General features: G+C 28.9%; 1 protein-coding gene across 2 annotated transcripts; it reads left to right on the plus strand.

Annotated features, from left to right (window-relative positions):
• Positions 1–414: 414 nt before the first annotated feature.
• On the plus strand, positions 415–17,275 carry LOC107448566 (RAS oncogene family member Rab21). 2 transcript variants are annotated; one of them, XM_016063820.3, is made up of 6 exons: positions 415–895; positions 3,137–3,196; positions 7,092–7,199; positions 8,394–8,512; positions 8,609–8,697; positions 15,369–17,275. In XM_016063820.3, exons 1-6 carry the CDS (start codon positions 758–760, stop codon positions 15,500–15,502), a joined length of 648 nt encoding a protein of 215 aa, XP_015919306.1. In that variant the 5' UTR covers positions 415–757; the 3' UTR covers positions 15,503–17,275. The 2 variants fall into 2 exon arrangements, with proteins under 2 accessions (XP_015919306.1, XP_071044044.1); XM_071187943.1 differs by having other exon boundaries at positions 419–505.
• Positions 17,276–19,793: the final 2,518 nt, after the last annotated feature.

The raw sequence follows: 19,793 nt of genomic DNA on the forward strand, positions 1-19,793 counted from the left end.
GCCTGTCTTTCTCTGTGTGTCTGTTATTTGAGGTTGTTGTTTGTTTTTTCACTCACATTTTAACCCCATCATCAACTTTTTCAAACTTTTATTTGAATAAACTACAAAAAAAAGTATTATTCAAATTATAATTTAGAAAACTTATTTTGTGTTCTGATAAAAAAAAATTAAAAGCTCTTATATTTGGCGGTAAAAAGTTTGCGATGTGCTGGTATTACAAGACCGTTTTTATTACTTTACTAAATTGCCACTAGAGAGAGCTGTTGTTCTCTAGACGTCATTGAGCTTCCCCCTCTTCTCTCCCTTAATTACTCCTCCTCATATGTAATAATTTTAGCAGTGTGAATAAAACGTAAGTATATTTCACACTTCCTTGCAAGACTTATCAGCACTTGAAGTTAGCTTCTAACTCTTAACCGCTAATCTTGTACAAATGAAAATTGTGATACAAGCTAGTCTCTTTCGTTTTACAAGCTTATTAAAAATAAATAATTATTTTGATAGTGTAAATTATTTGTTTATTTGATGAGGTGTTTTATTAAATTTTTTAAAAGCAACGCTCTAGTCTTGTGTTTATACCTCATACTCTAAATTGTTAAATTTATTTAGTTGATTCATCTTGTAAATAGGTGTCATACGCTAGAAATCCAATTATGAAAATTACTGTCTTGTACATTGTATCGAAAGTTTGAGAATTCGTAATCGCTTTTTAAAATTAAAAGAGAATTTCGAAAACAGAATATATTGTCTGAACAAAATGGCCAGTAATTCTTCTTCTGGGCGTAGTTTTTCGTTTAAAGTTGTACTCTTAGGTGAAGGCTGTGTAGGTAAAACTTCATTAGTTCTTAGATATGTCGAAAATAAATTTAATGAAAAGCACTTCAGCACTCTCCAAGTGAGTTTTATAAATTTATATAATTATATTTCATTAATCTTTTACAAAGCTATGAATGTTTCACAATTTTTCCTCGTTTGCATTAGTTAATAAATAAACTCAAGTATCTTAAACACACATACAATTCTAATATAAATTCCTTTTCTTTTGTTGGTATATTTATAATTGAAATTTCCCTATGGGTAAAGAGTGTATACTTATTCATCTGTCAATTATCTTCAAAACAAATGTCAATGAATAGGTTTATATTACTAAAAACCAAAGTGTAATTCTGCATACTACTGTTTGAAATCAAACAAGGTTATGTCTAAAAATTAATTGGCATTTAATATTTATTTTAGTGTTCTACAAAATCCAACCATTCTTCTTTTTCGTTTTATAATCTGAATTTGCTGGGTTTGACAAAATGTCTTAGTACTCTTATCATTTCTCTGCAATGTGATTTCAGGAAGTTGGAGTGTTATATAAGTTTAAGTGCATGATTCCATTTCTAGTAAGGACAAAGACTTTGACATAACAAAGCTGCAGTCAAATCTGTCAAGTTCTTTACTAGAAAATAGATATTTCTAAATCTGTTTTGTTACATGTATGTAATACTTAAAAAAAATTTTGTTATAGCACTGAAATACCCTTTTGTCTTCTTAATTTTTCGTTATTCTCAAACACAAAAATATCCCTGATTTAGCTATTTTTTTTATTTTATTTTAAAAAAATATAAGGCTTTAAGAATTTTTTTTAATAGTAATATAGTTAAATCTTTTTAAATGTTTTCTCAATATTCAAAAGAAATAAATTTTTAAGGATTGTTTTCAATTTAAATATATATTTTGCTCAAAATACCCATAAATATATGTTTACGCACCTGACTTCCCAATGGTTTCTGGGCGATGCAGACATTATACACCAGACCAAAGTAATGTTTTAAAAATATGCTTATTTTTAAATTGCTCAATTCAACATTTTTGCAATTCATCTAATTACAATCTGTTTAGGCATGCTGTATCATATGAAAGAGCTAATGATGAATTACTTGTGGGCCCAAATGTGCTTACTTTGAGTTGAATTCAGTAAGAAGAATTCTCAGACTCACATTTTGCTAGAAATTCATGGTTTCATTTATCAAGTTCAATCAAAAATCTTGAATTTTTTTTCTGATCATAGAAATCAAAGCATTGCCAAATTTTATAACCAAATAACAAAAGAAAATGTTATTTTTCTTAGTATTTTTTCCCTGTTGTCATTGTCGTTTGCCCGTCTCAGGCAACTAAATGACATTTTCACTCTATTCTGTTTAAAAGTCATTACCACAATCCTTGAGCTTGACTTGATTATTCACTAATTAAGTATTTTCATGTATGTCAAGAGCAGTTAACAATAATGGTGGTTCATCACTTCAAAATTTCCATCTTTTTTTTTATTTATTTAATTTAATAAAGATAGGAATTAATGAAGATTTTTTAATCACAGAGTTTGTTCCGGTAGGAGTATGCACTAGTTAAGAAACATTTTTTGAAAGCCTTCAAGCAAATTCACTAGAAATGTTTTTCTATTTGTAAATTTTGATGTTCCGTGGTTTAATTAGTGCATTTTTTTCTCTTTAGAATATTATATTCTTAACTATTTAAATATATATATAGATACAGTAGAGCGCCGATTATCCGAACTGCTGGGGATCGAACGTGGTTCGGTTAACTGGAAAGTTGTTTAAAATCTAGTTTAAAAGATTGTTATTTATGCACTAACTTCCCTCCACACTTTTTCCAGGGTTAGGACTGGCAGTACTTTCTAAAATAGCACTGGTTTGTTTATAGTTTTTTTTTTTCTTCAATTTTTAAATATTTTTTATTTATTAATTTTTTTTAAAAGCTTTTTTTCATTTTGATTTTTTTTAAATCATATTTCAGCTTTTTATAATTTTTTTTCTCAATTACTGATTTTACATTTTTCTTTATTTTCCATTGCAAAGGAAATTCAGAAAAGATCTTTGTTTTAAAGAAGATGCTCTTTTTTGAGCAACCATATCCCTTATTCTTTTTAAATGAATCAACTGAATTAAATATGGTCTTCAGATGTAGTGGGTATTATTTATTTTTCTAAATTTAGAAAAATTGTCGATAAGTTCAGAAGTATTCTAAACTTTAAAAAAAAAAAAGGCCTTTTTTTTTCATAATAATAATTATATTATTAACTATTTAAGTTATTTTTTCAGTCATTATTACATAGTATTTTACTTTATTTTAGGCTTCCTTTCTGAACAAAAAGCTAAATATTGCTGGCAAAAAAGTTAACCTGGCCATATGGGTAAGTTATCTAATCATGTATTTGTTAAAAGTCCCAATTTTATAATGCATATATTAGTAATCTTCAATATATTTTTTATATATTTATCTCCATGAATAATATCTCTTTAAATATTTTCTCTTAAGCTTTTAACAAATATATTTATGAGCAAAGTATGAATTTTAGTTTTTTCTGCAGTGTTTAGTAAGGAACTATTGAAAAATCTCTAGTTTCTTACAAAACTGTATGTAATATGATTGATACTATTGTAACTGTACGTGCAATATACTAAAATCTCACCAGACTTACACTTCAATATATTGACCATTTTATGATATCCCTGGCAGCCTTTTGTAAATAAAGTATTATCTACTTCCTCCCTTGGGCAGATATTCTCTTAAGTGGACTCAGACAGTATTTTGTATTGTTTAAAGATCTTTTAAAGTCTTTCAAGCATACACAAATTGTAAAAAAAGTGGGGGGGGGTTCAAAGTATTATAGGAATAACTTAAATTTAATGTAGAACCAGAATTTGAAAATTTATACTGAATTTTAAAATTCTATATTATATTATTTAAGTCATTTTAAGTATTCATTCTTAACAACTATAGAAAGATAAATGAAAAACTGAGTAACCGCTATTTAAAAAAATAAAGTGATAAAGTTTTTAAAAAAGAGATAGAAAAAACATAGTATATCCTTTATTTTTCTCTTATGTATTTTTTAAAAAAAGTGAAGAATAAAGTCTCTTAGAAATCCTCTTAATTGTCGCATCATAATAAGATTGTTTATGAAAGCAAACTCTTTTTTAAAAAAAGAAAAGGCTGGATAGAAACCAAAACTAAAATTATTAATTTTTTAACAAAATATTTAAACGTTAAAAATCTCAATTTAACTTTATTACATTGCCGTATTTTTAGAAAAATGTAGTCATAAACAATTAACAATCATTAGAAATGCTTTTTAAAAAAACGTATCATAATAAAATGCTGATAAAAAAGAAAAGTTATATAAAAAGATCAGAAGAGAAACAGAAAAAAAAAATTACTTACTTCTGAAATGTAACCATAATGTTAAGAATCACACTTTTCTAGGTTACTGTTATCTGTCTTACTGTTCTGGAAAAAAATTATAATAAAAGAATATAGTCTGTAATGAACGCTCCATTAAAATGTTACATATTACATTAAAAAAAAAAAGTTTAAAAAATGATGAATTAGACTTGCCTGAATATTACTGTAAGAAGAAAATCTGCCGTAAAAAGCTTATGGTTCAGTTTAAAGTAATCTAGTTTCTATTCTTCTAGTTTGTCTCTCAAAATATACGTTAACGAGCTTCAGAACTTTACAAATATGTGTAAAAACTAGTAAAAAATCAACCAAATATTCGGAAAAGAGCCGAATGTTCATGACATCCCTAATGTATAGTCATATAAATCCTTACACACCAGATTCTTTTTTTTTTTTTTTTTTATTAATTTTTTGGAATTTTATTAAAACAAAACTTTTAAACAATTCTAAATTATCACATTTTCATGAAGGTGGGTTGAGCCATGGAAAAAATGCTGAATATAAATAAATCAGGCACTTATTTATATTCAGCATGTGCAGTAACAAATTTAATTTGTTTGAATTTTTTAATGTCACTTTGATTAATTCATCTTTTTCACCTGATTTATAAAATGATTGATTCCAATCAGCAATGCAGTATTTCTTGAACTCAATTATAAATTTTAATTAATGGTATGGAGAATATTAGCTAATTGCTACTGGTTAATCTTTTATTCAATATAGCAATACTTTAAAAAAAAAATACTAATCTCGAAATTTTATAAATTATTCAGAGCTCCATTTTGAACAGTCTGCCCTAAATAAAGTAAGTCTGAAATTAAAAATAATATATTTTTGTAAAATTCTTTTTGCAATAAAACTTACCTAACTCAGCTCTATTTAAGTACAATAAATTGTGCTTAGGTAGAGCAGATTATAAACATATATATACATATTTTTTAGTTTGCCTTTTTCAAAAGTAGACTGGTATACTCATTCAAATAATGTAATAATTTGTGTTCTTAATTTTTCGTAAAAAGTTGTCCCAATTTTTCTTTGGTTTACTACGAAGTTTGTACTCATTCATATTAAATATTCTACAGGGACAGATTGGTCTATTATATCGTATTACTAATCAATAATTACTTAAACATTACTTGGCTAAAAAGAAGGCTCATCACTTTTACTTTCTGAAAATAAGAAGAAAAATTTTAACAAAAAAGCATCATTAAATCTTATTAAATTTTTAGTTTCTAAATGTGGTAGGTGGATATAAAAAATCAATGAACAATCAAGAAACAGAAGGACTTTAATAAAATTAACGTATCGCACAAATACAATGACAAACATACTGTAGCAGATGTATCTAGCGGGCACTGAGTTTAACAAACTAAAATAAATAATGCTTATAATACTAAAGTAAATAATGTTTTACAAACTAAAATACATAACAAATTATTATTTAAACAATTTTTTAGTCATATTTAAACATAATGAAAATCTCTTAGATTCACTGGTAAAAATATGGTACAAAATTTTTTCAGAAGAACAAAATAAATATGGTGAAAAAAAATTCCCTTTAAGATTGCAATGCAAAACTGTCGCACAAAGTTGTGATATGTTGCTCATTAGGGAACTTAATTTGCTATGCGTATGGACTTAATGTTTAATTTTTTTCTTCCCCGACCACTTTAGACAAATTTTAATTGACATCATCACATGTTGAAAATGGAATAAAATATTTTAATCCCATTAAATTCAAAGTTCACTTATACTACAGCAGATATGCCAACTGCTCCAGACAAGCCAAAATAATTTTAAAAAACGGTAAATAACTACAAACTAAATTTTGCTAATATTCGACTATTTTTGCTTGCTTTTTAAAAGGTGTAGCATAACATAACTACTATAAAGTGGTGAATTATATAAGCCAAAGAATTATTTTGAAATAGTGGTGAATAAAAATCTACTAAATTGAATTTATTAAACCAAGAATCACAATTGATAAACTACCTCTTTAAAATATTTATTTGCTGTCCGGAGCAAGTTGGCATCTCTGCTACAGTCTTTTTTAAAAATATAAAATATTATTTCACGTTTATTTAAACTTCGATTTCTCAGGAACTATTTAACCGATTTCGCACAATTTTGTATTTTGCCATGTAAAGTTTTGAAACTTTAAAATTATGTAAAAATTTATATACCTTACTATTCAAAAGTTTTTCAACTGATATTAAATGAAATAATAAAAAATAGAACATATTTACTAAAATTTATAATTGTGTGCAAACATTTTTTTTTTTTTTCAATTTTGCTTGTGAAGTTCTCTAGATGTAGCCACATATGTAAAAATTAACATTAGGGGGTCCAAACTTTGGATTGCTCTCCTGACCGAACTATTGGGACCCTATTTCCCAGATTGTGGCTACCCTCTATAATTTGGGGATCTGAAATCAGAGTCTATCTTAAAAAAAGGTAAGTTTATTCAGAGAAAGTACGTTTTTGTGTCTGATTTCGTAACGTTAAATATCATATACACTAATTAGCATATTTGAGGTCACCCCCTCTAAACATTAACATGGAGTCCTAGAGCATGAAGATCATTAGATCTAAAGTTATTCAGGGTAATCAAATTTTTTTTTTGTTGCACTGTACAGAAATATTAAGAAATAACTTGGTATTCTTTAACGAATACTACACATTAAATGTTCGCAGCTGTATGAAAAATGTGTAATTTTATATTTGTTCTCATTAATCAGAGATCAAACTTAAACAAAACCACATTTATGAGAGACCAATGTATGTTTTGCTGATAACAATGAAGGAGTTTTGAAATTAATTGTGCAATTCAATGTTTTGCTATGTAGGATACAGCTGGACAGGAAAGATTCCATGCATTAGGACCAATATATTACAGAGATAGCAATGGGGCGATTCTTGTTTATGATATAACAGATGAAGACTCTTTCAAAAAGGTATTGATAAAATAATACACTTGACATATTAAAATCTTGACTATTGTCTCTCAATTTTCTGAAAATAAAAGCGAGCAATGACATTCTAATTCAAAAGAGTTCAATTATTTCACAATTTGAAATTTCAATTTTTATAAAATATACATTATGCTATAAAAATTTATTTTCTTTACAGTTATAAGTTAGTATTTCTAAAATAATAAAGAATTGCAGGCAATATTAGTTATACAGTACTGATCCAATTAGTTGGAATCAAATGGGAGGGGGGGGATTTGTTCAAGTACCCAGTTTTTCCTGATCAACCAAGACTAATAATTGTTAATCATTTGCAAGACTGATTTTTTATACCTGATAATTTTCGAAACAACAGGAAAAATATCTTTAAAACCCCTTTCCTTATGTTAATTTTACTGGGAAAAAAAAGTATTTATAACCCCGAATGTGACTATAATAGAAATTCAACATCAGCAACAGAAAATTCAAAATTAAGATTTTTATAAAAACTGCACATTGAAAAAAAAATTTTTTTTTTCAATGTGCAGTTCAATGTGCAGTAGAATTGAAAAAAAAAATTTTTTTTTCAATTTCCTGAAATATTATGTTAGCATTGTTAGAGTTATTGAGTGAAAAAAAATAGTTGTCCAGTCCTTTTTCTGTAACTCCAATTCAGCTTGTGACAGAAAATTTGAAATTTAGATTTTTACATACAGTTAAACCTTGATACAACATTGTTTTGAAGACAAATAAATTAACACACTTTTATCATATTTCATTAGTAATTATAAACACATTTTTATCTTGTTTCATAATTTTCAAAGTAAAAAGCTTAGATCTCTAGCTAAATATTAGATATATTTTTAAATAATAAGTAATTTGATCAACTTATAAAGCAATATATATATAGAATATTGAAGTGCTTAGGAAACTGTTCTTGTCCTAGTAGCAGAAGCCTCTGAATTTATATGCAAAGCCCACAATTAGATATTTCTATTTACTACTTTTTGTCTGAAAGCCAAAAATAAACATGCAGACCCAATTGCTATGCCACTTTAACTCTTCTGCTAAGATTCTAGTTCAAACATTTTTTTTTTAGATAGTTATAATCATTTAGTCTTTTCATTTAAACTTAGCATACAAATTTACACTTTTTTATTTAAGAAATTGCTTCTCAAATGCAAAATTGCTTGATTTTAGGTCAAAAATTGGGTAAAAGAGCTAAGAAAAATGTTGGGGGAAGATGTTTGTCTTTGTATTGCTGGTAATAAAATGGACTTGGAAAAAGATAGAGCTGTACCTGTTGGTGAAGCTGAATCGTAAGTAAAAGAAAGCATTAATTTCCATATAAGCAATTTCCATGTAAAATAATTTTTTGTTTACTTTATTTATTTATTTATTTTTTTAATTCAAAGATATGCTGCATCTGTGAAAGCAAAACATTTCATGACTTCAGCCAAGCAGAACCGAGGAATTGAAGAGCTGTTTCTAGATTTGACACGAAGTATGCATTATATCTTAAATGTTTCTGTCGAAAGCTGTCTTAATCAATCTCCTAATCTATAGTGACTTATACAAAGAAAAATTATTTATTTAGGATTTTTTGTTTATGGCTTAGAAGGGTATTGGAATAAGACACCCAAGGAAGAAATACTTATTTTTCTCATGTTTTAATTCTCATTAAAGACTCTTTTTAACATTGGTTCCTCAAGTTTTCCCTTAGAATCAATAGAAATTGTATCAGTGAAGCTTCATGAAATTTTTCATCTTAGTCCTTTCATTTTTTTTTTTTTTCAGAGTGATTGTATTCCAGCTGTACCTCGAAATTCTGGGTCTACTGTCGGGGTCTAAAAGCTAAGAGCAAAGCCTGTAATTTTTACACCGAATTCTAAGTATCTCAAGACCAGCGGTACCCAAACTTCCCCGAATTGAATGTATAATGCAAAGGAATTTTCATGAAGTTCTAGGATTTAAAGCTTTTGCTGAATCCTATTAACCCCTCAACTGCCGAGTAAAATTAACGTGATTCACTCCCCAGTGCCACCGTTTCTCGCTCAAGTGCACTTTCTTGCACGGTGTTTTGAGTGAGAAAAATGATGCACACTTTGCAATTTAAAAACGGTTTAATTTTACTTGACAAGAAAAAGGAAAGAAAGAAAATACAAAATTTAAATTAAAAAATGAAAATACAATATAAAAGATGTTAAAACTTAGCTGTTGTATGATAAATCCTGAAACATGGTTGGACGAATTTTTTTTCCTTGAACAAACAGCACATTTTCGCGATGCATTTTTCTTTGAAGACGTTGATGGAAAGAATAAAAAGCACCAAGTACATACGGGAAACAAAAGCGAAAAAAGAATAAAGCCGACCTTACTCAAATAAATACACACAAGCAATTAATACAATATCACTTTTCCATAACATCCTTTTCCCATTCCCTCTCCTCCGAAATTAGTAATACATTCGCAAAGCAAACACTTTCAAGGCCATTTTACTGCATTCTGAAGTAGGGGGTGTAGTTCTATTCTATAGCAGCACAATGCAAAGCATCGTACTTCGGGAAAGCGTATACGAGGGTTGTAAATTAAATAGTGGCAACTTAACCTTGAAACTCCCAAAAGGGTGCGCATGCGTAAATAGGGTATGGGTGCGGTGAGGTGGCGCTGTTGTCGATGTGTAGAGTGCAAAAAAACAGTCGATTTGCTTAGAAGGGTAGTTGTTGCGTGGCGTTAAAGTGAGGAGTTTCGTTTCCATTGCTCTAAGCATGTTGTGAAAAGGCTTAATGACGAAAAAAGACGAGATGCTTGAATCCATCGTGCTACTGTCCTATATGGTAAAGCATTTGCTCCAAAGGCTTCCACTAATCCTCGATAGCATTCTGTTGCATTTTTGCCACGGGCAACCTCGATTGTAAGCCACGACCGCTGATCACCTTTTGAAAACATGCTTTACAGCGATGGAAACGAAACTCCTCACTTTAACGCCACACAACAACTACCCTTCTGAGCTAATCGACTTTTTTTTGCACTCTACACATCGACAACAGCCCCACCTCACAGATCCCATATCTAATTTGCGCATGCCCGTCCTTCTGTGAGTTTAAAGGTTAAGTTGCCACTATTTAATTTACAACCCTCGTATATACGCCTGCGGCAGTTAACACATCGTCTGACCGAGGCGTATATATACGCCCGCGGCAGTTAAGGGGTTAATAAGAGGTTTATAAATATGTGATTCTTCTGGGAATTTGATACTTTTCGTTTGGAATATTTTTACAATTTTCAATTGTTGGAACTGTGCCGGAATCCACTAATATTGTGATTCGTATTCCCGCAATTATAATTTCAAGCATCAGTTTTCATATATTTGCCTGATTTTGAAGTAACATAGTGCAAGTATTATTCAGACAATTTAAAAATTGTACATTGCAATTTGTAATTGCGTATTTTTAAAATCGATAGCGTGATTCGTATTCATGAGTTTGTAATATCAAACATTGATTTTCGAACAGGTACTTGATTTAAAAGCTATGCATTGTGATTCGTATTGACATGAGTTATTTGTATTTTCGAATTTTTTAAAATCCAATATCTCGTTTCATATTCACATAATTTTTAAAATCCATTATCACAATTTTTGTAAGCACTAAGTTTTTTCTTAGATAAGTTTCTATAAATGTTCTTCATTGAAGAGCTATATTCTTCTTTCGTAGGTAATTTAATTATAAATCGTAGTTCAAAAAATCAGATTTTACATATATGGTATATAATATCTTGATATTGTGTGTCTGCAAATAAAATTTTCAGGGTTTTCCTCATTGTGATAAGATTACCCCTGTTTTTCATATTTATTACATAATTATGAATATGTTCTAAAAAAGTATTGAAATATTTCTTCATTTGTTTGCTAAATGCTTCTGATAACAGACATGCCAAATCTCTCGCATTTTGCGGGAGTCTCCCCAATTTTGAGTTATTCTCCCGCCCTCCGGAATTGATTCGAAAAACTCCCAAATTTTACTGCAATCGACGGCCAAACTCAAAATTCCTAATTTTTCTGCGAGAGCGTAAGATTTGTTTTTCTTTCAGCGTGAATTCCATCCCCTCTTATCGAACTACCATCTGCCTGAAGCGTAGCTGCACGTGCTTTATTTCCTCCCCTTCTTTAACACTCCTATTTCACCCGCCCCCTTACACTGGGATTCGTAGGAATCTTCTTCCTCTCCTTTCGTGTGGAGTTGAATGCGATGACGTCACATAACGATATCGAGTGACGTCCATACAGGAGTGGAGAAACTCGTACTCTCAATAGTTGGAATTGATATTGTATCTTGCTGTTTTTATAGCGTTTAATGTGTATTTTTCCACGGTTGGCAACATTATTCGTTTAGTCTTCATATATTAAAAATATTTTTTTTTCAAGGATGTCTAAGTCGAAAGGGAAGTACCAATTCAACCAATTTCAACAAATCATGTACCAATGACTTTAGCAAGACTTAATTGCGAAGAGCTAAATCTGCAACTCTTTTTTTTTTTTTGATGCATACAGTAGAGAACCATTTATCCAGTATCCAGATAATCCGTGGGAAAATTTTGCTTGGTTCTCCCGCCATTTTGAACTAAAACGATATGAAAAAAAAAGCGGAAATTGGACTCATCCTTGAAGTTGAGTAGAAGAAAATGTGAGGAAAGGGAAAATTTTTTCCCCGTTTACCCAGAGAAACGTCATTTCTTCCGCCACCTTGAAGATTTTAGAGCTTTATTTTCTCCTTTAGGCCGTCAATCAAACTCAAAGGAGTGGCATGCTGATTTCGTTTTCTCTTTGATTTACGAGGGGGTGGGGCAAATGCATTGCACATGCATATCAGTGAACAGAAGATGAAAGAGAAAAATATATTTATCTATTTAACATCGATTAATAAAAATAAAATATTTTTCTTTTAAATAAATTCTGATTCTTTGGAAGTGCCGTATTATTTGCAAGTTTTTCTTATTGTGGAATCACACCTGCTTTAATTAAAAATCGTGTTTTTGTAAAAAAAAAAAAAAAAAAAGAGGATTGCTTTTTAATTTAAGCATGCAATTATTTTATGAAGCAGATTGCAGTTTTGTTTTTCTGTTCCACTACGTTTGATTTTTTTTTTCCTTTTCATGATAAATTTTGCACTCAATAAATTATCATTATTATTCCTAAATTTTATCATTAGGTTTTGTTTTTTTTAATTCCATTGATCTTGCCTTGTTCCAGGTTTTAATATTTATGCTAGTGCCTTCGATAATTTTTAAGTGTTGTTTTTATTTAGATTAATAAGTTTTCCTTTTATTTTATCGTCCCCCCCCCTTATAATTAGGTATGAAATATATTGAGTTATTTAATCATTGGTTTTGTTTATTAGTTAATTTAGGAATAGTAATTATTTTTTAAACTTGTTTTTCTTGTCTAAACTTGCAAATTTTTTTATTCTTTAAATGTTCTTTTCTACAATTTTTTTCCTTTTTAGATTTAGGAGTGCTTTTCTTTTTTCTCTTACTTTAAAATGTTTGTACACTTTTTCCTTGTAATCTGGGTTCGATAAAACATCGATTAACGACACTTTTTGGTCAATCCAGAAAACAGGGAGATGAAGACATCCGGGATAGCGATGGTCCCGAGCATCCCGGATAATTTGTTCTCTATTGTACAGACATTAGTATTATTATACATTAGTATTGAATTGGTTTTTTAAAATAAAATAGTTCTTCAATTTGTTTATTTTTTAAAAGTTTTTGTGCATTTTTATTACAGTGTCAAGGGTTTTTGAATGATGTTTTATTAAGGAAATGGTATTTATTTTTTAAATTAAGAGTATCTACCTAATATAGTTTTGTGTTGCTAAATCTGTGTTTAATTATTTTATTTCCATTTAATATTTTTCCACAATTTCTGCTCTATTAGTGTGTAAAATTTCTTGCATTCTTATATTTAATAAATTTTTTACTTAAAATTCCTTAAAAGTGTCAAATGTTGCATCCGTGCACCTTTTTTTACCCCTCCTGAATTCTTGTTAGGGAAATTCCTGAATGTTAATTTTGCTAGGTTGGCACGTCTGTGATAATAAACCTATTGTTTATTTTGCGAATTTTATAATTTATCAAATTTTGTTAATTTATTTTTGTTTTATAAACAAAATACTTTTATAAACATAGCTAACCTTACAAGTTATTTAAAATACAGATTCCAGTCTTAAGTAAAATGTATGAAATATTTTAATGGTATTAGGTTTGTGCACATGAAATATCTAATAAATAGATATCACACTTACTGATATCTGAAAAATCCAGTATTGGATGTACTAAAAATCTCCGTTTACATAAGCACACTGTTTCCACATAGGTAAGTCTGTGATGCTGAAAAGTCATCAACTGCTGGTTTTATATTTTGAATGGTTGCATGCTTCTAGTATAAAACTTTGTGAATCTCTATTTACCAAGTAGTTTGTTCATTGACTATCTTCTATTTCTGTGAGATTCCAAATAGTATCTAGAATTGAATCATAATTTAAATTTGTAAAGTAAGATGAGTTTAAAATCTGATTTTTCCAGATTTAGTTTAAAAGCACCGTATACTCAAATTACTAAATATAAATTTGCAACTTTTACACTATTCATTTGATTCTGATTTATAAAAGCTGTGTTGTCTATACCAGAATTTTTCCGTAGATTTTGCTTACTGGCAATCAATACGCAACACCCAAGGCTCTTTTCTATTATACATTCCATTTATATCTGGTGTGGCCAACCTTTTGGGAAAGGTGTCACTTTTGGAAGAAACAAATGAGTGCTGCTTCCAATTTTTCCAGTTTTTTCAACTTTCTCAAAGATTTATAGAAAAGTGAAAGAATGTTATTTATAGACTGATTTTGGGAAATTCGATGCAAATTGCGAATTTTTTCCCTTTATAATTCTATTCAGATTGGAAACTTTGAAAACATAAATAAAACAAAGGTAAAAACTTAATTTTTATTCCTTGTGAATGTTCCTAAAACTTCATTTAATTAAGCAATGTTTAATATAAAAATGAATAGCTTAAAACATTGAATTTCTATCTAATTATTAAACATCTAAGTAGTAAAGCTTTTATAAATTTTGCCCAAGCTCCTGAAGGCAACATTATTTTTTTTATTTATTTAATTTCTCAAATAATGTGTTTACTTACCTACCTCTCTGCTGTGGGTGGGCCATCCATGATAGACCCAGCAATTTTACGTATACAAGTACATATGAATTTGTAATTTTTTTTTTATTTCTAAGTAACTAATAATGAAATATAAATTTTCACTTGAGAATGTGGAATAGGTAAAAAAATATAAGCACATAGTCTTTTTATGGTAATATTTTTTAAGATTTTTAATCCAAAAGTTTGTTTGACTCAAAACTTATATTTTCAGCTTAAAAACTTGCCATTTACAGGCAGACACTTTTTTTTTTAATTTATAATTCTTATGTTGCTCATTTTAAAATCCTAAAATAAAATTCTTGGAATAGTAGGTTATGGTTTTGTGCAGTTCACGATCTTGTAGAAATAAGTCGTAGTTCATATTATCATTAATTTTAGGCTACAAGAGCTACTTCCCAAATATGGAGACAGAAAAAATTTGAATCTAGATTTTAAATTAGTTTTTTTCCCATTAAAATGATCTTAAGCTTGGACTCTAGTCTAGTTATTGATATATTGGCATATGTTTGAGATATGTTATAAATTGTAAGGAAAAAAATATCTATATAGCAATTAAATGAACTTAAAAATTTCAAGGCTTCTGCTATAACAACACACACTAACACCATGACAAGTTTCTGTTACATGAGATTATGAGCAAATAACATTCATATAATTTTTATCAAATCCATTTTTCTTTTTTAAATATAAAGTTGAGAAAGCTTTGTTTATAAATATATGTTATATGTACATTCTAACATTTTAAAAAATTTAATATCAGTGTTTAGTTATAAATAGTTAAGTTCTTTTTAAAATACGTTTTTTAAAAATTTCAGAAATTTCAAGTGTAATAAAACATTTCTTCATTAGTTAATTGTTATATCATTACTTTTGTTCTCAATTTATCAATAGTTGGCTTCTTTTCAGCAATTATAGTTTGGCAAGAAGCTGAATAGTACTAATAATTATTTTTCCAGGAATGATTGAAGTTTCTGAAGCTAATGATCAACATGCCAATAGTTTGGGAAGAGGAAGTACTCAAAGAAGAAATGTAGTAATAGTAGATGATGAACCGCAACAGCAAAGATCTGGTTGTTGTGGTGGTGGGTGATGAATTGCAAAAGTATACCATTAACATTTGCTGCTGATTGAAAACTCTAAATAAATCACATCTTCAAATTCAAATACAGCTGTTCTAAATATATATTATGTATGTATGTGGAATTGTTAAATTTTTACCACTGACACATATGGAACTATTTCAAGAATTTATGTCATGAAACTTGGTATCATTCAAATTGTATAAAACAGGTACTTTTTATTGCCATTATCTGTATTCCAACTTGGTTTACATTATGCTCTAAAAGTTACTCTATAGTAATATTTAATTCTTTTGTACATGAAATATAACTTTTATATATAAATTGATAATGCATCTTTATTTCCATTTTTAAAAATCTTCCACCTTAAAATTGTAAAATTTTAATTTGTTAAATGCTGCTTGAATTACTTTGCTCAGACGATAATATGTATCTGATTGTATTTAACTCACAAATGAGTATGAGAGAACTGTTAAAATAAATTTCAAAACCAAGGGTGTAAAAAATGTCAATAAATCTAAACAAAATAATCTTTTTACTAGTGCAAAACTTTCTGTAAATTGTGTGTGTTGTTGAAATGTTTAACAATATAATGTAATTAAATCAGAAACCTCCATCTGATAAAATCAGAGCAGTTTTCTTAAAAGTATTAAAAAAGGTGATATTGTGATTTAAAGAATTTTCTACTTTTTTTCTACTACTCAGATGCTATTGTTTGTTTCTTAGCATAAAAGTAGAGTTCTTTTTGTTAGTTTTTGAGCTTTATCTACCAAAGGTATAGTCTGCCCACATAAAGAACTCTCACCACAAAGTCCGCCTGGTGCTGTGGAAACAAGAAATGGCACGTTTCAAAGAGGGGGAGCTTTAATATAGACTAGAGAAAAATAATTCTTTTATCTGAGCAATGCGAGCCAAATCCTGTATTAAATATTTACTAAATATCCCTACTTCAAATAGTTAAACCTCATAACCATAATCAACACTACTGCTCTAGAAAAATGTTAAGGGAAGTTCTTTACATAGACAGACTATACACAAGTTTGCCAATTACTATGGGAACAAAATCAATGTGGAGAAACAGTGTTTCAACAGTCATTATTCTTTCTTTTTTTTCCTTCAAATTGTCCCATTTAGTTTTCTAAGAGTATGGTGAAGAGTTTTTAAACCCTTTGAGAGAATTTAAAAACTTCTGTTTGTAATACAGTGAAATCTGTAAGTTGATCATTTGTAGCTCAACATTTTGATTGTCTACTTACACAAGTGGCCATCTTATAACAGGGAGATTTTCTTTTTCCTAATTTGATTTAAAAAAAGTCAACTTACAAAGGTAATTGTCTTAACAGATTTCACTGTATCATATTTGATCAAAGGTAGCCTAAAAATAAATATTTTTCTATTATTACTCTAAGGGGAGGGATTTATATTATATTGTAATTTGTAAAAATAAAAACTTCCGATAGAAATTGTATTACCTCTTTTATACATAGGGTTTGTTATTTTGTTTGATGACATGAAATCTGTAAGCAATTATGAAGTGCCACATAATTAAGGCAAAAGCTTTATAAGTGAATGTTTAGCTTTTTCTGTATATTAAGGTTCCTGATAATTATTTAAGATATTATTCATTAATGATTTAATGTTTATTCTCTTGCAAATGATTGTAAAAAGTGTTGTAGTTGTTTTATTCTTAACCACACATTTTGGTTGAACATTACTTGTAAAATATGATTAAACAAATTTCTATATAAATATATATATATCAATAAATTTAAACTTAAAAATTTTGTTCTTTGTGCCTTTTTTGTAATACACACATAATTTTCGAATATTATTTTAAATTGGTACATGACAAACTACAGAATACAATAGGTACAGATAAATCCGCTGCAAAATATTGAATTCTTTTCACTTCCTACTTAAAGACATACATAACTCTCACAACTTCTGTAAAATTTGCATATTTACTATATCTTAAAATAAGCACTGAATAAAACTTTAATAACATATTTTAAACATTAAAAATTATTTCTTAATTATGATATTGCACTCTTAAAGCAGCATTCTATTATTCTAATCTTGTTTCTGATCAGAAACTTATAAAAAAAATCCTCTTAATGATGCCTGCTTGGTTTATTTTATAACCTGCATTAAACTGCCAGCCCAATTCTGAGTTTACGACTATCAATGCTCAACTCTGTATCCTTGTAATTTTGAATGCAACCCAGAAGACAAGGATTGGGACAAACTTGCTTTTGTGGAGTACTTTTTTTGCTGGATTTGCATTACATGGAGTACAAAACCTCCCATGGTTAGCCCAGGCGGCCAAAGGATTCTATCCCATGATCTAACTATCTCTGAGGATATTTCACATCAGCACTATGCTTGGTTCGATCCAAGAGCAGAATTAGTTTCAACCAGCCACCTCATTTTGGAGGTAAACACTATCTACTGAGCCACTGCGGCTCAACTGTTTGGTTTAGGTAATTTTGAAAAGTTAGTTAAAACCTGCAGTAGGAAATAAGTTTTTTTGATTCTCTAGGAAGAAAAATACAATTTTGATCTATGGCCTAAAATTTAATTGTCACAAATACTTGATAAAATTAGTGGTGTGTAGAGTTCTGAAAACAATTGCTTATTTATATAGCATGATCCTTAGGTACCTTAAAAGTGCTTAATAATTTTCCTTTATTAAAAGATAGTTTTTTATTCTTTTCTGAAGAAAATTTTACCTCATGAAGCTTGCTTATCAAATTTAAGTTTCTGCCTGTGGGACAAAGTACTAATTGAACAAATATAATGAATATTTCCTCTTTTTTTTTGCACAGTTGTAATAAAGTTCAGGAATTATTCATTCACCAAAAATTGCTTATGTCATATCAATTTTAATTCTCATGTCCTAGTAGATCTATTTAACATGCTTGTCTGTCATTGAACTATTTCCCTGATGTATGGAAAACAGAAAACATCATAATCTTACCTAAAGCAGCCAAAGATTAACTAGCTGTCGACTTATAACCTTATCTCTCATAGAGTGTAGCACAATGGTATTTATTACAAACTGATAGAACTAAAATTCGTAATGACTAAGTTCATACACAACTATCTGGCAAATAGAAATGAAAAATGTGAATTCGACTGTGAGAAGTATCAGAGCAGGAGTACCGAAGGGTAGCATATATATGACCTTTTTATACACGATTTTCCTATTGATAGAGATGACTATGTACTGTATTCTATGCCGACGACACAGGTGTTATTGTTATATCTAGTAACCCAAATCTGGCAATTTAGAAACTGCAAGATACAATTATACGAAGAATGGCGTTTTGATTGGAAATTCAAGATAGATACTCATAAGTCACAATTGTTGATTATACAGAAAGACAGGAGAGCATAATGAACTAATACTTTTTAATAAAATGATTCCAAGAGTAACAAAAGCAACATACCTTGGTCTAGTAGTTATTAAACTAATGTGGTCACATCATGTGAAAAATGTTAAGGACTAAGTAACTAACTGTTGTTAAACTGCGAGTACTTGTGTTTAGTAGAAAACTGAAAAGACTGCTTTTTATTTCCATGATTAGACTGATCATGACCTACACCTCTCCGGCATGGTGCGACATCTAAAAGAGTGAGCTGGGCAAACTCGCAAGACAACAGAATGTAATTCTGAGAAAGAGTACGAATGTGAGATAGTATCAAAGGAACAGTGATAATCACTCCGACCTTAACATTTGCAGTTTCGAACATCATTTTAACAAACTGAATTGAAATTTTTTATGAAGAAGCGTTGAACTGTGATGCTGAAAATTTAAACAGTATTTTTGACTATGAAAATCTCATAGAAGATTTCTCCCTAAGGCCAATTGCACACTTTTCTTTCAAGTGATGCTATAATGATCATTTGAGTAAAACTCAATGGTGTGCATATAGTGAAATATTTTATGGCAAAAATGAGAAAGCGCTGACAATATTCAAATTGAATATACAGTTGAACTTATAATATATTTTAATGGCAAATAAATATTTGAATAAACGTTGTTTGTTATAGATGACTTAATTCATATTGAATACGATATAGAAATAGAATTATATTTGCAATTTATGTGTTGACTTTGAGCGTTAAATGTTTTTATGACTAACTTCGTTCAGGAAGTATAATTTTTCCTATTACTCTTATTTTATTTTCTATGTGCATTTGAACCATTTATAATGATGTATATTTGGGTAATGTGCCCATTTATTAATTTTCTACTTTTATTTCTAGGGTACAAAGAACACACAGACATCACCTCAAGT

Source organism: Parasteatoda tepidariorum, chromosome X1 (genome assembly GCF_043381705.1).
Source record: "Parasteatoda tepidariorum isolate YZ-2023 chromosome X1, CAS_Ptep_4.0, whole genome shotgun sequence".
Taxonomy (NCBI): Eukaryota; Metazoa; Arthropoda; class Arachnida; order Araneae; family Theridiidae; genus Parasteatoda; species Parasteatoda tepidariorum.